At 39.7% G+C, this 15,325-nt stretch overlaps 1 protein-coding gene across 1 annotated transcript in view; it reads left to right on the plus strand.

The window, feature by feature from the left end:
• CD86 (CD86 molecule) overlaps window positions 1-14,996 on the plus strand; it is a 96,291-nt gene extending 81,295 nt beyond the window's left edge. Inside the window, exons 4-7 of the mRNA XM_006869419.1 lie at window positions 7,649-7,990; window positions 11,363-11,695; window positions 12,896-13,054; window positions 14,926-14,996. Of these exons, the coding sequence (XP_006869481.1) occupies window positions 7,649-7,990; window positions 11,363-11,695; window positions 12,896-13,054; window positions 14,926-14,996 (905 nt within the window). The remainder of the gene's footprint in view (window positions 1-7,648; window positions 7,991-11,362; window positions 11,696-12,895; window positions 13,055-14,925) is intronic.
• The last annotated feature ends 329 nt before the right edge of the window (window positions 14,997-15,325 follow it).

The following is a 15,325-nucleotide window of genomic DNA, read 5'->3' on the forward strand; positions in this document are numbered from 1 at the left end:
CCATCTGTGGCCATTTTGTGCTGCTGTTGGATTATAAGTGGAAACTGTCTCTTTAAATTTCGAGGAGATGTGTGTGCATGCATAGCAGAACCCTCCGGGGTTAGGGGTGGGATGGCCATTCACTCAAGCACCCCCTCTAGTCACCTGATTGGAGGTGCACAGACAGCGAGAGGCCAATAAACAGATACAAAAAAAAGCGTGTCCACACCTTTATCTCCGTGATTCTGTCAGGTGTCCGTGGCTGCTCTGATCCTTCCCCAACTTGTTGTCTCCCAAGATGGTGGCTCCGGGAGCAGCTGAGCATCTTGGATTAAAAAGCAATGGAGTTCTTGCTTCTGCCATAAATTCCTGTAGCTGTAAGCCTTCCAACCTTCTAAATGTTCCTTTCTATGTAGTTCAGAGTTCTGGGACCATCCCCTGAGCCTGCTTGGATTGGTATTCTGTGTCGTTGCTGACAGAACTCCTCACTGCCCTTCCACCTGATCCACCATCTTGTTTTTTTCCGCTATCTGATCTCTTAATAATAGTTTTCAGATCTATTTGGTCTCCCTCTTTGACAATATTTATAAATTTCTCCCTGAAAATGTACCAGTTTTTATTTTTTTTAATGATATTATTGCAAATATAACACAAATACAGAAAGACTGTTTAAAATCAACATATTGCTTAATGACCCCATTCACTGATGATTCTTTGTTTTTCCATCAGTATGCACATAGTGTCTCATTGTCTTTCTTTCGTGATGTGAGCAACCATTAATATTTATTGTCCTGATTATTTAATTGTTTGGGGTTGTGAAATGGTGGTATTATCATTTAATCATTTATTTTATTTATTTGATAGATTACTTCCATAAAAAGAAATTTCATGTCCATTTCCATTTTTTCTTCATATGTTTGGTTGTTTTGATGTTTTTGCATTTTATAGTTGTATAATGCATTTATGTTGTTGTTAAGTACAGGGTCGCTATGGGTCGGAACCGACTCGAAGGCACTTAACAACAACAACAACAATGCATTTATGTTTGTTTTAAATTTTAGTCCATCAAACATGATAGACCTATTTTCCGTGTAATTGATATAATCAATGTAACCTCTTCACTCAACCTTATGCTTTTTAAAAAGCTTTTTATTGTGAATTAAGTGAATGTTTACAAAGCAGATTATCAGTTTTATTTTCAACAATCATATACTTCATTTCATTACAATGATTGCAATCCCCTCCACGTATCAGCTGCTCCTCAGAAAACTTATACAGCAACAACTCAACAAACAGCACTTAACAACTGCCATCAGTTAACAGTATTTAATTTTATTCACTTTAACTCTTGCATTCCTCCCTGTGTCTTCCGCTATCTTCATCTTTCCTCTGCCAACCTCTCCCTTGTTGTATATTGCCTTCCCAGTCACCCAAGTTAACATGTGTCTAGCCTCATCCATGAATACTTTCCCCTTCCCTCCCAACCCTACTAAACATCATAGAATGTTTATTTTATCACAAAAAGCTTTTCTTAACTTTTCACAAGAATGGTATCATATAATGTCCTTTCGTGATTGCCTAATTTCACTCAGCACAATTTCCTCCAGGTTCATCCATGTTATAAGACATTTTGCAGCTTCATCATTATTCTTCAACATTGTATAGTATTCCATAGTGTGCATGTACCAAAATTTGTTTAACCATTTTTTCTGTGGATTGGCATTTAGGCTGTCTCCATCTTTTTGCTATTGTGAGTAGTACTGCAATGACTATGGGTGTGCATATATCTATTCATGTCACATCTCTTATTTCTTGAAGATATATACCAGTTAGAGGGATCACTAGCAGATGTGGTATTTCTGTTTCCAACTTTTAGAGGAATCACTCTATTACTTTTGACCTATACATGTCTTCAGGTTTTGATGTTTAACCAACCTTGTGATTTTTTTGTATATAATAAAATTATTCCACTTATATTTATTTATTTACAAGATTATTATATCTGGTTTATCTCTCTTAATCATGGTGGTATGCATAGCCACAAACTCAGAAGCTAATATTTACTTTTGCATTTTATTTAAAACTAATTGTCTCCATCTTGAAGTCCCATAAGGAGTCCTGGTAGTGTAATGGTTAATTACACTGTCACATGGGATTGCTATGAGCTGAAAATCAACTCAACAGCACATACCAATAACAACAACATATGTATAAGATATAAGTATACATTGCTGTATACACAATGTATATATGGATGTAGGGCATACATGAAATCAAAGCATAGTTACTCTTAACAGAATAATCCAGACCATGAAAAGTTTTGAATAACCATCTCTATGTTATAACATAAAATTCCCTTTTTTTATAACCTAGATGAATACATTTATTTCCCCTCTCTTATTACTCATTTTCTTTGCTTCCTACCTACTTGCTCTTCCGTTCTCTTAATATATTAGAAGTCTTCTCTGGTTGTAGTATTTCTGTGTCTCTTTAGTCACACCAGTGCAGACCCTCTTTTGGGTAGCTTCTGCCAATGATTAAGAGGATTGCTGACAGCAGAGGGTAAGGGAGCCAGCCATTCACTGAGAGAGAGAAGATAGAGGGGAGGAAAATAGTATGTTTTGCATATGTAGATGGAATGACCCAGCAGGCAGTTGGAGATGTGTATCCAAAACTCTAGAGAAAGTTATAGGGTGGAGGTCACCATCTCTGAAATATTACCTTATGCAAAGGAGTCCTGGTGTGGCGCTGTGGGTTAATGCACCAGACTGCAAAGTCGTTTGAACTGCAAGGTTGGAGGTTCAAGCTCACCAGCTGCTCCTTGATCCTGTACAGGGCTGCTATGGGTCGGAATCGACTCGGCGGCACTCAACAACAACAACTTGGCAGTTAAATTATAGGGACAGAGGAGAAACACTAGAGTGAGGTGAGGGCTAAGAACAGGCATTTGATGATAATCGACATTTAAGGAGTAGTCAGAGAAAACTGCCAGGAAGCCAAAGATTGGAAAATAATAGTTTTAATAAGTTAAGTCAGCAGAGCGGTCAAAGGTGAGGTCTGAAGAGAGCTTTGGAGGTAGCCATGCTGAGATGTCCCTGGCAGCATTTACCTGGGCATTTTCAGTAGAAAGATAGGGGATGGAAGACTGGGAGTGGAGATAGTCATCACAATTTAAGAGAAGAAGCTAAAAGCAATAGCAAAAGATGTGTTTGAAATAACTGGTGTGAGAAAGGGAGAAGGCAGTGAGCAGAATATGTAAATACCAACCAGCACTGAGCTAAAGTGAAGTGAGATTGGAGACTACAAACTTCTAATGTCACCAGTTTGAAAAACTGAATGATTTCCTTCAAGATTGCTCAAGTATTCAGTTGTAGAACCAAACCAAAACCCACAGTTTGTCAAGTAGATTCCGACTCATAGAGGCCCAATTGGACAGGGTAGAACTAACTCCCAAAGAATTTTCAAGCCTGTAAATCTTTACAAAAACAGACTGGTGGATTCAAACTGCTAACCTTTCTATTAGAAACTAAGTGCTTAATCACTATGCCATCAAGGGTTCCTTGTTCTAAGAATAGAGTTAATCAAAAGTAGAAATGTTCTCAGAATGAAAACAGAGAGACAAAGATCACATTTACTGAAGTTCCTGGCAAAAGAATGATTTAAAACATATACTATTGCTATACTATCACCATAGCCAATAGCCACGATAGCTACTTAAATTTAAATTAATTAAAATTATGTACAATCTAAAATCTAATTCCTCACACTATCTACATTTCAAGTGCTTAATAACCAGAGATTTCTATTGGAAAATGTTGTATTATACAGCTTAGACTGGAAACAGGTGAAATCTTGTTGAGGTAGAAGTAGGGGAGTAAACAAAAATGAAACCTGTAATGGGAGAGCTAAAGATTCTCAGGAAAGAGAAACTTGGTGGTAAGGTCCAGAATTATGTCATGGGAACTGGACTGCTGAAATAACACGCAAATAAAGATTTTTGGAGTTGGCAAGTTCAAGGAATTTTGAGGTAAGGTTGTCAGTGGACCCATGAGTAATGAAGTCACCTAAGTTGATGGCAAGAATTCATTGGAAAGACCTTGAGTCTAATGTAAAAATCCTCAGTGAACAAGGGGATAGTGACAGATGATTAGTTGCCAATAGCAATGAAAGAGGGGGACACCTCAAAAGATAGAGGGAGTTCCTCAAGATCCCCAGAAAGCTGATAAAACAAGCAGCAATGACGGGCAAGTATCTTCTTTTGGGTAGGGACAAATTCAAATTAAAGCACAACTTTGGAGGAAGCATATGACTAAGAAGTTGAAGACCTAGAAGACTTTGTTGTTATGGGAGAAGGCTTTGAGAAAGTCAAATAAAACTTTGGAAAAAGTTAAGTGAAAGACGGAAAATTCATGGGCCAAAGTAGTAACATGAGGAAGAAATGATCATTGAATATGTAAAACATATATCTTGGATAGTGTCAAGGAGGACAGAAGTCCCAGGGGGAGTCAGACACCTTCCAAGTTTAGCAGACTATATCATTTTGGTGTGGTATTCAAACAGTATATTGCTGAGGAAGTTCTCAAGTATCATTTTAAACAAACTTCTAATCGATCAGGACATCATTGCAGCATCTAGCTCCTGACATCACTGCAGCATGCAGTTATATGGAGACCCAGATAATTTCTTTCATCAAATACTGGAGAAGGTGAAGTTTCTAGGGCTATACCAGGAGAAGCCTCAAACCACTCAGGGAGAGCAGACATTGAAGTACATCTTCTCCCATGTGATCAAAGAGGGGATTAACTCCACATCCCCTATGCTTAGCTCTGAGTGATGTCATGGAAAATTGTGAAATACTTTCAGTTCCACTGATGAAGGCCTTCAGAGTAACATCTATCCCCCAGGTTAGGAGAAGGAGTTTGAGGAGACATAAACCAGCTGCTACAGAGTCAACTTCAATTCATGGTGACCCAGTGTGTGCAGAGAAAAACTGTACTCTATAGAGTTTTCAGTGGCTGAGTTTTGGAATTAGATTGTTAGGTCTTTCTTCTGCAGAATGTCTAGGTATACACAAACCTTCAAACTTTTGGTTGGCAGCCAAGCATGGGAAGAAACAAATGTTTTCTTCTCTGCCCCACTTTACAGACTGAGGCAGAGATCCTCTAGACCAACACTTCTCAAACTTGAATGTGTACCTGAAGCTTTTGTCAAAATGTAGATTCTGATGCAATGGGTCTAGGGTGGGATTTAAGATTGTTTTTCTAATTAACCCCCAGGTGATGTTAATGCTGTTAGTCTACAGGCCACACCTTCAATTGGTAGGTGAGGAGGGGGTCAGTTACTGAGTGGAAGAGAAAGCCCTGAGAAGGAGCCTGGTATGCAAGGATTGTACAGATGTTTTAAGGGAGAACCCCAGGAAGCTCGCAGAGAAACAGCCATCAAGGAACAAACCAAAGGATAAGTTATTTTCAGGTCCAAGAGGCAGAATTAATTGTCAACTGGCAGAATTTTCAACTGTGTGTTTGGTATCTCCATTAGATCATTTGCCTTATATGTTTGTTGTTAAGTGCCAGTGAATTGGTTCCAACTCATAGCGACCCTGTACAGGCTTTCCGAGGAGCGACTGGTGAGTTTGAGCTGCCAACTTTGTTGTTCAAACCAACCCAGTGGTCCAGTGCTTTTCCTACAGCACCACACCAGGATTTCTATATCATATGACAAATAGTAATAAAACCAGAATAAGTTTCCAAAATGATAGCTGCTCGCAGATTTTACAGCAGGTGGCACTCTTGTATTATCACTAAAACTAAACCAAACTCACTGCCATCCAGTCTAGTTGATTTCTGACTCAGAGTGACCCTAAAGGACAGGGTAGAGCTGCTCCTTAGTGTTTCTGAGGCTGTAAATCTACATGAGCAGACAGACTCATCTTTTTCCCTGCTGAGCAGCTGATGGGTTTAGAACCACAGACCTTGCCGTTAGCAGTCCAACTCTTAACCCCACTGCACCATCAATAAGAATTTAGCAAAGCAGGAGCCCAGGTCTCCCTTTAAAGTTATAAGTAAATACAGGGCAATCTTTGTTAGGTCACTCTTTCACTTCTCTTTGGAAATAGTAGCATGTGATGTACAATGCGATATTGTATACTTTTAAGTGCTTCACAGGTTGTGTTGAGTGTAATACAATAGACAGAGACTCAAACTTATGTCAGCTCTCATTGGTGTCTGGAGTTCTCTTCCCTTAGAATTCAAGACCACCACCAACCTGTTTGATTACACATACTCACTGGGCCAGTCTGCATGTAACCCTATTTTGTCAAATGCATGCCACGGTCATTGAAACGTCTACTCTCACTCTTAGAAAAGAAACCCATTGATCAGACCATTTTAAACTGCTCTCACTTCCCAAAGGATACCTCAAATGAAACCTCCTTCAACTGTTTCACCAGCCACTCTGTTTTTTACCTTAATATCAGTATCCCTTCACTGAAATCTTCAATGTCAGCGTTTTCCCCAAGATGGCATCTAACCCTCCACTGCCCCCTTTACCCTATGTCTCTCACCCACCACTACTTCTTGTCCAAGTCTCAAGTAATTTTGTGACATAGAAAAGACCTACACAAACCCTGCAAAAACCCTGAAGGAGTTTGGCTCAAATCCCTCACACAAACCCCAACATGCCTGTAGGGACCAAAGCATATTCCTGAGTGTGAGAAGCAAGTTTGCATCGGGGTTTCCCCAGTGCTCTCAAAGCACATCTTGACCTCCTCATCCAGCATTTCATTCATGTACTGTAAATGGTCCCTGGCCACCACTATCCCCAAACTCTCATCATATTTGCCCAGTTCTCTTTTTGACTCCTAAAAGAGATTGCCTTTAGAGAGGTCACTGAGAATTATTTAGCTATCTTAACTATTTAGTTGTTTCCAAATCTTGTTACACACACACACACACACACACACACACACACATATACTTATGTATGTATATATTGTTGTTGGTAAGTGCCTTCAAGTCAGTTCCGACCCATAGCAACCCTGTTTAGGGTTTCTGAGGAGCAGGTGAGCTTGAACCACCAACCTTGCAATTCAAATGACTTCGCAGTCTGATGCATTAGCCTACAGTGCCACGCCAGGACTCCTATGGTGTGTGTGTATACATACATATGTACATGTATACTCCTGGTGTGGCATTGTAGGATCAGCATTGGACTGGGAACCACAAGGTCAGCAGTTCAAACTCAGCAACTGCTCCTCAGAAAACCTACACAGGGTTTCTATGAGTCAGAATGGGCTCAACAGCACTTTATAGCAATTAATATGTATACTTGGGAGATCTGCCTGTTTTTCTTGAAGTGGAATTTACATTACTAGAACCATGTGCTGGGAAGGACTTTAAAGCATTTGGGCCACCTATTCATTAAACAGATGAGGAAACTGAGGCTCAGAGAGGTTGACATTTGCACAAGGCCACACATTTAGTTAGCAGCTAAGCCAGTGAGTCTCTAGTTCCCCATCTTGTATGCACAGCTCCAGGCTTAGTAGCTAGTTCTTCAGAATCATTACAGATAAGAGACCATGTGGATATTGTATAGAAAGAAAATGGAGTTACGCATTAATTTTTCTTCCTTCTTGTTTCTCCTTTCCCAATCTTCACCTTTCCCCTTTTAGGTGCTGCTGCCACCATAAAGACTGTGGCCTATTTCAATGAGACTGCACATTTGCCATGTCAATTTATTAACTCTCAAAACTTAAGCCTGGACAAGCTCGTAGTATTTTGGCAGAATCAGAAAATGTTGGTTTTGTATGAGCTATACGAAGGCAAAGAGAAAGCTGATAATGTTGCTCTCAAGTACAAGGACCGCCACATACGTTTTGACAAGGAGAATTTGATCCTGCATCTCCACAATGTTGAGATCAAGGACCAGGGCATTTATGAATGTGTCATCCATCATAAAAGTCCTCAAGGACTTAAGCATCTTTTAAAGACGACTGCTAAATTGTCAGTGATTGGTAAGTGGTTCGTGATATGTTCGGATTCCTGACCTGCTCAGATGAGACTTCATATGAATAGAGAAATATTGGAAGGGACCTGTTGAAAAAAGGCACAGAACAACCATTTTAGGAAGTCCATTTGAAGTGAGTTCAGGGTCTTGGAGTAAGGAACTGAAAATGCTTTGTATTTTTTATAGTTTGCTTCTGAAGGATCAGTAATAGTCTTCTTTGGAGACAAATTAGAGCCAATTGAACAAAAGTAATATGACTAAGTAAAAACTACATACAGGTCCTTTGAACTTTACTAATGGTGCTGTGAGTTAATGTGCAAAGCCATTTGAACTGCAAGGTCAGCAGTTCAAGCTCACCAGCTGCTCCTCGGAAACCCTATACAGGGTTGCTATGGTCAGAACTGACTCAATGGAACTTCACAACAACAACAAGTTTTTCTAACCATATAGTCCTTAAATCTCTTTTATATCCATTTTCTTCTTTAGTCTAAGATTTTTCATTCACAAAACCTAGCAAAGATTGTAGTTAACTGATTTGGATTTTTTTTGTTGTTGTTGTTGTTATGCCAACCATGAGCTCAGTAGGCAAAAGGAAAATAACTTAATAAGTAATCCATAGATTGACAAACTAATCCCCTCTGCTTCATGAAGATTTTAAAAGCCTAAATATCACCACAGATTTTTTAAATTATCATACAGTAAACACTGACTTTTTTTTGTTGTTGGCTAACAGCTTTATGATTTTCACACATATATTTGTGTAACCAACAGCATAATCAGGATACAGAACACTTCTAACACCCTAAAAAAAAAAATCTCTTTCATGCTATCTCTTTTATAGTCATGCCTTTTCTGCACCTTTGTTGTTGTTGTTGTAAGCCATCGAGTTGGTTCCAACTCATAGCAACCGTGGGTAGGATTTCCAATGTCTGATGGGTTTGCACTGTCAACCTTGCAGTTACCAGTCCAGTGTTTATCCTATAGTATCATACCAGGGCTCTCTCTGTACCTATAACCCCTGTTTTTCATCTTATACTTTTGTCTTTTTAAGAATACCACATAAACGGAGTCCTGGTATGTCACTGTAGAATAAGCACCGGACTGTTGACCGCAAGGTTGGTGGTTCAAACCTACCAGCTGCTCCTTGGGAACCCTATACAGACTCACTGTGAGTCAGAACAGACTCATTGGCACTTAACAGCACAGTATATAACCTTTTAAGACCATGTCTTTTTATTCAACATAATGCCATTGAGATTCATCCACATTGTTGCAGGTTACAAAAGTTTGTTCCTTTTTATTGCTGAGTAGTGTTCTACTATTTATCTACTCATTCACTGAAAGACATTTGGGTTGTTTCCAGTTTGGCGTTACTATAAACAGAGCTGCTATAAACATTTGTGTACAGGTTGTTGTGTGAGCATACATTTTCATTTCCCTAGGGTATATATATGTGGAGTCTTGGTGTGGTGCTGTTGGATATGCACTGGACTGCTAACCACAAGGTCAGCAGTTCAAACCCACCAATCTCTCCTCAGAAGCCCTATACAGGGTAGTTGTGAGTCAGAACTGACTCAATTGTATGTAACAACAAATAACAACTGGGAATATATGTTGTTGTTGTTAAGTACAGTTAAATTGGTTCCAACCCATAGCAACCCTGTTTAGGGTTTCCGAGGAGCAGCTGGTGAGCTTGAACCGCCGACCTTGCAGTTCAAATGGCTTTGCAGTCTGACACATTAACCCACAGTGCCACATCAGGGAATATATGTTGTTGTTGTTGTGAAGTGCTGTCGAGTCAGTTCCAACGCATAGTGACCCTGTATAGGGTTTTCAAGGAGCAGCTGGTGAGCTTCAACTGCCAACCTTGCAGTTCAAATAGCTTTGCAGTCACTTCACCACACCAAGACTCCAGCTACTAACCAATATATTGGCAGTTTGAACCCACCAGTAGTTCCATAAGAGAAAGATATGGCAGTCTACTTCCATGAAGATTACAACCTTGGAAACCCTATTCATATAAGGCAGTTCTACTCTATCCTAAAAAAGGAGACGTTCTGCTGCCATAAAGATTTACAGCCTCGGAAACCCTGTACAGGGTCGCTATGAGTCGGAACCGACTCTACGGCACCTAAGAACAAGAACAACTCTGTCCTGTAGAGTCATAATGAGTTGATATCTACTTGACCTCAGTGGGAGACTTTTAAGAGAGAGTCAATGGCTAGTTTCAGATTATTTTTTTATAAAACCAGAAAAGGCAGATCAGCATCTATTCTAAAACCACAGAGTAAAGCAGAAGCAAAAACAGAAATAGTAGGAGGAGTTGTTCTTTTAGAGCCCTGTGTGATTCAAACGAGGCTACTGGGCTGTCGGAATAGTTAACCAAGTGCTAAGTCAATGTTTTCAAAATTGTGGTCTGATATCAGCTCTGGTAGCATAGTGGTTACGAGTCGGGCTGCCAACCTCAAGGTCAGCAGTTTGAAACTACCAGCTGTTCCGCAGGAGAAAGATGAGGCATTCTGCTCCTGTAAAGATTTATAGCCTCAGAAACCCTGTACAGGGTCACTGTGAGTCAGAACTGACTCCACGGTACACAACAACAACAACAATCATTGATGGAACATGGTATGTTTTAGGTGGAACACAGACAAGATTTAATTTTTAACAGTTTTTTGTTTGTCTCAATATGTACTAAACAAAACCCCACAAACTATAACTCGTCCAACCTGTGATTTCACAGATATTGTTGCTTAGGATAAGGCTAAAGTCAGTAGTGCTATGACAATCCACATAAAGTATGGCATCAAGAGAATCAGTGTTTTTATCAAGCTCATTTATTTCCGCTAGAAAGAATTTGACCTTCATCTTATAGCATAAGATGAATACACCCTGATAGTCATGTCAGTGCCAGTATTCCGAATTCCTAAATCCAAAATCCCCATCCATTCACTGACCATCATCATGGTTCAGAGTATACCATTCCCATAGATTGTAAATTTCTAGTGGAACTTTAGCCCTTTCTACCCTCAGTCTGAAATATACTCCATAGGACTCTTGGGTCTTTTGTCAGACCACTTCCTCTTACCAAAGTCTCCACTCCCAGGAACGGTGGCCCCATTGCATATCTTTGATGACTCATTTCAGCCCTGAAGTCTTTCAGCAAATACCCCCTTGATTTGAGTAAGCAGGAAGTGAGATTGTCCCAAACCTCCATTCCAGAACAATAAACATGGGGATCATGATGTAGCTCTCACACATTAGGACAACCAGGGCTCCCAGGTGTGCCCACAATGAATTTCAAGGTCAGGTATCCAGTTATTTGTTGTTCTAGATACATTCCAACTGAGACTGATTTTCTCTCTCTCTCTTCTGCTTTCAGCTAACTTCAGTCAACCAAAAATAATGCAAGATTCTAATTCAACAGACAAATCCTATAACAATTTGACTTGCTCTTCTACACAAGGTTACCCACTGCCTAAGAAGATGTATTTTTTGGTAGAGAGTGAGAATTCGACTACTACATATTTTGCTGTCATGCAGAAATCTCAAGATAATGTCTCAGAACGCTATAATGTTTCCATCAACTTTTATTACCCTGGACTTCATAATACAACGAATATGACAATCCTGTGTGTCCTCTGTGTCGCAGATGTACAGTCTTTGCAATCCCAGACGGCTGAGATGTGTCTTCAGTCCAAACCTTATGTTACAGGTAAAGCTGCTTGTCATGTATATATCCTGATAAGACCCCCCAACAGAATCAGAAAGTCATGAGATATACATATTGAAAATAGGATTTTAAAAAGGTTAAATTAGAATCTAAATTGTGTCCCTTGGAAATATGTAACTAAATTTAAATTAATAAGGGCTGATGATCAATTTTATAGGTAGGTGTTCAGAGGAAGGCAAGACCTTGAGAATTGGGAAGGCTTTTCTAAAGAAGTAGGACCTTAAGCCATATGAACATGAAAAAAATAAGTGGGTTTGCTAAGCTCGGTGGGGAGTCCTAGTGTGGCACCACTGTGGGTTACTGCATTGGACTGCAAAGTCCGTTTAAACCAGAAGGTCGTCAGTGCAAGCGCACCAGCTGCTCCTAGGAAATCCTATACAGGTTCGCTATGAGTTGGAACCGACTCGACGGCACTTAACAACAACAACAACAACAACAATAACTATTACAAGTTTGGTGAGGAGTGAGGAGAGCATTTTAGATGGCAGGTGCTCAAACTGGCCATGACTTCCTAAGCAGCAGAATTCTGACAGTGTCCAGGTTCAGTGTGTGAGAGAACCACAACTGATTAGCAGTATCTGATATGGGCACAGGCAGCAGTAGCAGGATCAGTATACACGTGACAAGGAAAGACTCAGACGAAGAAATGCTATTGGCACATCCACAGCGTCATAGTGCAGTGTTAAGCCCAACTGGAGGAAAGGGTAATAGGAGTCTGCCATTTTAAAGTACCAGCTTTTCCCTAGATGCACAATGGCCATAGTTGAGAGGCCACTTTTGAAGAGCAATGACTTCAAGATTTTTCTCCTCAAATGCTAGCACTCTGAATCCACACTGTCCTAATCACTGCTTGTTCTGGCCTTGTATCCTGCTTTCATCCATCTGCCACTCTGCATCCTTTCTCCATCCAGCTCCGGTCCTTTGGTTTGCTCCCCTCCAAACCCATCCAGCCTCTGGGAAGGGAAACTGATTCAGCCTAGGAATTCGTCCAGAAGCACTGGCTAGGTCATAGTTAGCTGCTGAGGTCCTGAGACTGGACCCTCCTACAGCCTCGTATTGTGCATTTCAGGCTTTTTAGAGTCCTGGGTAGATGTAGGCAGGTAAATAGGAGAACAGCAGCAAGAAAGATAAACCTTTTATAAATGACTTACTGGATGATTGAAAACTAGTGGTCTTTTCTAGCTCCAAAGTCACCTGAGACACACCAGATTTCAAATGACCACAAACACTGGATTGCTGGCATCCTTACAGTGATCATTGTCGGTATGATGGTAGGCGTTCTAGCCCAATGGAAGAGGAAGAAGAAGCAGCCTGACCTCTCTTATGAGTTTCATGAATGTGGTGAGTCAGTTCTTGTCCTCTCTGCAGATGGTCACTTTTCAGCTCCTTCCCTTTCAGCAGCCTGTTGGAGAGCATACTGGGATCCCAGACAGGCAAAAAGTTAGCTAGTTAATGGGGAAAGGTTTCTGTCAGGGTTTAGAGCCCAGATAGACAGGACTCAGCTGATAATGTTGCTCTGAATTACTAGAAAAGGCAAAGTTGATAATTACCTGCTTTACCTATTCCATAATGCTACTATAAGAATTCAAGGGAGCAAAATGATGAAAACATTTCTTCTAAATGTTAAAACCACACATATATAAGATTTTGATGTTCAAGCAGAGATGTTTGGTGAGAAGTTTAGACTCATCCTTCCATCCCTAAGAATCTACACTTCCTGTGATACAAGGTGGTGCTATTATTCCCCAATGACTTAAAAAAAAAAAACATGAAATATTAATTATGACAAAGGAATGCATATTCATTATTAATTATTCAGAAAATAAAAATCACCTATAATTCCACTTGTGAGAAATATTATACATATAATATTTTGGTCTATATATTTCAGACTTTTCCATGCCTATGTGTGACTGTGTTATATACCATAAGTAGTATCTTGCTGTTGTTGTTGTTGGGTGCCATGGGGTTAATTCTTGATGATACCATGTTACAGAATAGAACAGCCCCCATAGAGTTTTCTAGGCTGTAATCTTTATTTATGAGATCAAATTGCCAAGCCGTTTTTCCTGTGGAGCCACTGGTGGATTCAAACTGCTAGTCTTTGGACTAGCGGTTTAGGGATAAGCATAATACTATGAGGACTATTTTCCACAATTTGAATAATGTCATGTGTACTGTTTTCTAACTTTTTTGTACTTAGTTTAAGAAGAAAATTTGTACTGTCATTAAATATTCTACAGCATCATTTTAAGTAGATGCAAAAATATTCCATTATGTGGCTACCTCTTAATTTGTTTAACCAACCCTAATCTGCTGGACACTTCTGTTGTTCCCATAGTTTAGCTATTGTCAACAGTACTACACTGAATAAGCTCCCCACTGATTTCTATTGTGTAAGTGGCATTTTGTGGGGGAAATCATCCCTGACTTTGTAATAATCCTGTGCCTGATTGGGATATGGGCTACTTTGAGCCAGCCTCTAAGGTAAGATTGGACTTATCTCAGTAATGATTTCAATAGTAGTTGGTTGCGTTGGTGCTAATAAGTCAGGAGTCCTGGTGGGACAAATAGATAAGCACTCATCTGTTAACCAAAAGGTTAGTAGTTCAAACCCACCCATCCAGTGGCTCCGAGAGAAAAAGATCTGATGATCTGCTTCCATAAAGATTACAGCCAAGAGAACCTTGTGGGATCATCATGAATCCAAATGGACTGCAGAGCACCAAAATGATAATAGTAATTAAATTCAACCTTTTCTACTCACTTGTGGTACAACTAAATAAAGATCAAGTGAATAAGTGTTCTGTTCAACATCTTATTTAAACCTCAGAGTACTGATTTTAAGATTTATCCAACAATAGGTGGCTGACATAAATAGCCATTTATTTCATACTGATGCATTTTCAAAAAATAAGGACGCTCTTGAATGATAAACAAATTTCAATCAATTAATATGAAGCATACAGTAGAGCCATTCAAATGACTAAAGTACAAGGTAGAAGGAAATAGTTCTAAGATACAAAAGTGTAAAATTCAGAGCACAGAGTCAGATATACAGACTTATCATGCTTGTCCAAGCTTTGACTTTTCAAGAAGACGATTTTAAGTTTCTCATTCTTTCAATCTCATTGACATTTAGACTGAGCCAAATATGCAAAAGTAACCTTCAGGAAAAAGTAACCTTCAGTTATCATGTGCTATTGTAACAGAAATAGCACTACTGGATGACTTTAACGAACAGAAATTTATTCTCTCGCACTTTAGGAGACTAGAAGTTTGAATCCAGGGCACCGACTCTAGGGGAAGGCTTTGTCTCCATGTTAACTTTGGAGGAAGGTCTTTGTCTCTTCACCTTCTGCATCCTGGTTGCTGCGAGATCTCAATTTATGTCTTGATCTCAATCTTCGCTAGGTCTAGACAGTTCCAAAGGATATGCTTCACTCCAGCTCTTCTTTCTTCAAAGTGACATCCCTCTTCTCTCTGCTCAATTCTCTTTGCTTTATCTCTTGTAGAAAAAAAGACGTGACTCAAGTAAGAGTGTGACTTGTGCAAGGTTGGGACTTGAGTAAAGGTGGGACTTTTGTAAGGCTATGACTCAAAGTTCATCCC

This window comes from Chrysochloris asiatica, unplaced genomic scaffold (assembly GCF_000296735.1).
Source record: "Chrysochloris asiatica unplaced genomic scaffold, ChrAsi1.0 scaffold00130, whole genome shotgun sequence".
Lineage (NCBI taxonomy): Eukaryota > Metazoa > Chordata > Mammalia > Afrosoricida > Chrysochloridae > Chrysochloris > Chrysochloris asiatica.